We start from the raw sequence: 4,551 nt of genomic DNA on the forward strand, positions 1-4,551 counted from the left end.
AAAACTTCTTTACAAGTACATATGTTTTAAAACATTTTATTGGGGCTATATGAACTGTTTTGTTAATGTCCTCCTGAGTCTGAGACGAAACCCAAACCTCTGTGTCCGCATTGCTCTTATTTTCGACTTGCAGCTTCCATCGATTATTGATCCTTCCAGTTGTGAGTACCTCAACCGGAAAGTCCTTTCTTTTCCGCCGCCTTTGATATGTCACGTGACATTGATACAACCTTACTTTAATCAATGTGTGAAAGAAACTTTATCTAGGAGTATTGTACGTGTGTGTGTGTGTGTGTATGTACAAGTGTGTATGTGTGAGTGTGTGTGTGTGAGCGTGTGTCTATGTGTGTGTGTGCATTTGTAGGTGTATTTGCGAGCGTATGTGTGTGTGTGTGAGCGTGTGTATATGTGTGTGTATGTGTGTGTGGATGTATGTGTGAGCGTGTGTGTGTGTGTATGTGTGTGTGTATATGTGTAGGTGTATTTGCGAGCGTATGTGTGTGTGAGTGTGTATGTGTGTGGATGTACGCGTGAGCGTGTGTATGCGTGTGAGCGTGTGTATATGTGTGTGTGTATACATATGCACATATGCTTATGTACACACACACACACACACACGCGCACATATATATAATATGCATTTACGTAAAGTATGTTGTATATGTCTGAACTATTTGTGACTTGGTGTGAATGTACGTATAACTGATTGCGTGTACATGTGTGTGCATGAGAGAAAGAAATAAAGAAAGAAAGAGAGAGAGAGAGAGAGAGAGAGAGAGAGAGAGAGAGAGAGAGAGAGAGAGAGAGAGAGAGAGAGAGAGAGAGAGAGAGAGAGAGAGAGAGAAAGAGTGAGAGCCTGTATGAATCATGCATGTGCTAGAACCACCGCTCAGCCTACCTAGAAAGGTATATGAAGAGGTTTTGCTCACGTAATCACGATTTGGCTTGGTGCCAAAGACATCCTATCTTGAATATTTCCTTGTGAATGATAAACTAATGTCGAGATTTTGCTGGAATCTCAACATGGCGGAAATGGCAGAAATAAGTGAGAGTAAACTAAGTGAAAAAAATCTGAGTCGTTGGAGAATATTTACAAAATGTCAGGCAATTTATTCGGAAGAATAAAGACTCGCAAAATTAAAAATGGTACCAGGTGACTACAGACTATTTTATCTGGTAGATTCACTGATCTACTACAAGATAGCATAAAAGACTCACGGGCCTGTTAGACGCAATCCAATGTCAGGAAAAGGAAAAAAAAATGTTTAGTGCATTAAAGGACACGAGAGACTCAATTGCTCGGTTAGGAGCCGGGGTAATGTTTTGAGATTAAAAAAAAGAAATTGCGTCTTATTTGCTATCAAATACAGTAATAACAGAACAGATGAAAAACACTAGCGTAGCACCAGGGGCGGCCCTTCCGTTTGCTGCCCCCAGACCCCATAAAAAACACATATTGTCTACAGCAGACCCAAAAGTACCGCCCCTACCGCCCCTACCGCCCCACCCCCTAGCCACGCTAGTGATTCAGAAGCCAACTTTTGATAAATATTTGAGCTGTGTGTAGTACCAGCTTAAGGGATAGGCTTTCTAGGTAGTTTCCCGGGGTCCTCACAGCCTTAGGAACCCAGTTCTGATCTATGTATTCTGTTGTGGATTTTGCTATTAATGATTAAATACTATAAAGTCCAGTTCGCTGATTTGTCCCAGGGCCTCTGTGCTTCTAAGGCGGTCCTAGCTGTCTTCATTACTGTTTCTTTTCTGTTTATACCATAATCTTTGATTCTTTCAATCGTCTTGTTCTATGATGATTAAGAAAAAAACAAACAAACTAACCCTTACTTTATATATCAATTGAAACCTGAACATAATTCTCGGTCACACGAAACTTAATCAAAGTTCTTAGATTGGCATGTCTTTTATTCTCTGAATTCTTTCTCCGTAAATTTGTTGCCGGACCTCTCTCAGTTTCTTTCTTTCTTTCTTTCTTTCTTTCTTTCTTTCTTTCTTTCCACTCAACATTTATTCATCTTCAGGTTTCAAGGTTTTATCTAACTCAGGTATGTGTGTGTGTGTGTGAGAGAGAGAGAGAGAAAGAGAAATAGATAAAGACAGATAGAAACAGAGAAAGGAGGGGAGTGTGTGAGAGTGAAAATCGAGAAAGAATGAAGTACCCATTAAGTACTCGGTTCAATATAATCAAACGTTCCCTGCCTCAGATTTGATTTTTCCTGACAATATCAGAAATCAATTTATACCGCGCAATCTTGCAATGTGTGTATTGTTTGGGGCCGTTGTAAGACTGCGGCCGATAACTTCAGATGTTTTCAGACTAATCTTACTTTCAGAAAGACCATTTTCGATATTAGATGCTTTCAGTCATTGACGATTAAAGAAATTTGTCACGGATAGAGTACACGTAGCGAAGTGGAAAAATTGTAAGAGCACCGGACGATATTACAGCGTTCTGTGTCCATAGCTGCAGACGTGGCTGTGTAGTTAAGACGCTCGCTTCGCAACCACGTAGCTTCAGGTTCAGTCCCATTGCGCGGTACCTTGGGCAAATATCTTTTACTATAGTCCCGGGGTCGATCAATGTCTTGTGTGAAGTGAATGAATTTGGTTGACGGGAACTATGTCGGTTAGCCCGTCGTGTATGTGTATGTTGTTGTGTGCGTCTTTGTGATGTATTCATTTCACTCACGTCATTTGACAACCGATGTTGGTTTGATTACTTAGCGTGGACGTAATCAAACGATAGAATAAGTACCAGGGTCCGATTTATCCAACTAAACCCTTCAATGCGATGTCCTAACAAGTAAAAGATAAACGATAAAGGAGGTTAAAGACATTCAGTACTCATTCTGGATTTCGATGTTCTGAGTTCGAACACGCCTGAGATCAACGTTAATATCCTCCTTCTAAGGTAGGTACCAGCCAAGAGCAGTGGACAGGTGGTTTCATTTAAGCATTGGATAGGATACTTTGTGGTATTTAGTCCTCTCTTTACGTCCTAAGTTCAAATCCCACCGTGATGCACATGATTGGTACACTCAATCCGTCGCTCATGTGACCACCACCACGTAGTTCTGGAATATCTTAAGTGGAGTCCACTGTGCAAGTATTCAAATTGGGTCTCCAGTTTGAAGATATCTTCCTCTCTCCATACCATCGGTTTCAGAGGTCCTATAAATGGTTGCAACCATCACCCTACCTCCACATTTTTTGGTTAAGTGAAATAAAAAGAGTCATCGTTGGAATACCATTGCTGAAATCTTAAAATGGCAGACCAGCAAGCGATAGATGTCAAAAAGTCACACAAATCAACCAAGCCAATCTTGAAAATTACTTTAGAATTGAAGGCATATAAAGCCAATGAATAGTCGAAGACTTACCTCTGAAAATCCATTCTGTTCTGATTGATTATTTGATCTGCGCACACTCCAAGAATTTCTGCCGAATCCCAAAAGGTCATCAATAGGAACCATGCCAAAGTGTTGGTTGAACAACCTATTGAACGGTGGAAAGTCTGACCAAGGATTATTCCACATGTTGTAAAAAGGGAAGCTGCTGCTGTAGAAGGGCTTGAATATCGGTATATTTCTTTGGGTGGACATGTTTCTTTCCATCTTCTTATCGTTCTGGCTTTGTAGCTTTTTTTGTTTGTTTTCTTTTCTCCCCTTTCTTTAGTTCTTTCTCGCGTGCGTTCCTCTTCTGCCTCTCTTTACTTTCCTTGATTTCGCGAAGCTCTTACTTTTGAATAAGATTAATTAATCCTAATCCTTAAATTGAAATATTAACTTGAGAATCTTAAGCTAATTATTGAGTAAACGATTACTGATTGGATGGACAAAGGTGTGCATGAAGTGATTCTCGGCACCCTGGCTGCTTCCTATTTATACAAGAATGGACAAAAATGCGCCAGTGTGTATCTAGAAGTGTGTGATTACACCCGAATTCACACACACACACACACACACACACACACACATACACGGACAAACATACATATGCATATATATGTGTGTGCGTGTGTATATGCATATATGTATATGTATATATATCTATATATATATATACATATACATACATACATACATACATAGATACATACATATATTTATATTTATATACGTGTATGCATACGCATACACACATAGATGCATATATAAATACACACACACACACACACATATATATATTGTAATTTATTTATACATATGTATCTATGAATTAGAATATGTATCTCTCTCTCTCTCTCTCTCTATATATATATATATATATGTGTATATGTATATACATATATATATATGTGTGTATATATATGTGTGTGTGTACGTGTGTGCGTATACTAATACGCACACATATACATTCACTGGCAGCCACAAACATGTACACATGCAAAAGCTACTTTCTTTCTTTCTTTCTTTCTTTCTCTTTCCCCCTCTCTCTCTTTCTTTCTCTCTCCCTTTCTGTCTCTTTCTTTGCCTTTCTCTCATAAACACACTCCAACCTAGTGCTTTTGTTTCGGACGTGAAACATCCACCTTAC

At 39.2% G+C, this 4,551-nt stretch overlaps 1 protein-coding gene across 1 annotated transcript in view; it reads right to left on the minus strand.

Annotated features, from left to right (window-relative positions):
- The window catches only part of LOC106878386 (alpha-crystallin A chain), a 17,073-nt gene extending 13,193 nt beyond the window's left edge, over positions 1–3,880 (minus strand). Inside the window, exon 1 of the mRNA XM_014927578.2 lies at positions 3,396–3,880. Coding sequence (XP_014783064.1) covers positions 3,396–3,629 — 234 coding nt within the window. The 5' untranslated portion in view covers positions 3,630–3,880. The remainder of the gene's footprint in view (positions 1–3,395) is intronic.
- Between the last annotated feature and the right edge of the window lie 671 nt (positions 3,881–4,551).

Source organism: Octopus bimaculoides, chromosome 17 (genome assembly GCF_001194135.2).
Source record: "Octopus bimaculoides isolate UCB-OBI-ISO-001 chromosome 17, ASM119413v2, whole genome shotgun sequence".
NCBI lineage: Eukaryota > Metazoa > Mollusca > Cephalopoda > Octopoda > Octopodidae > Octopus > Octopus bimaculoides.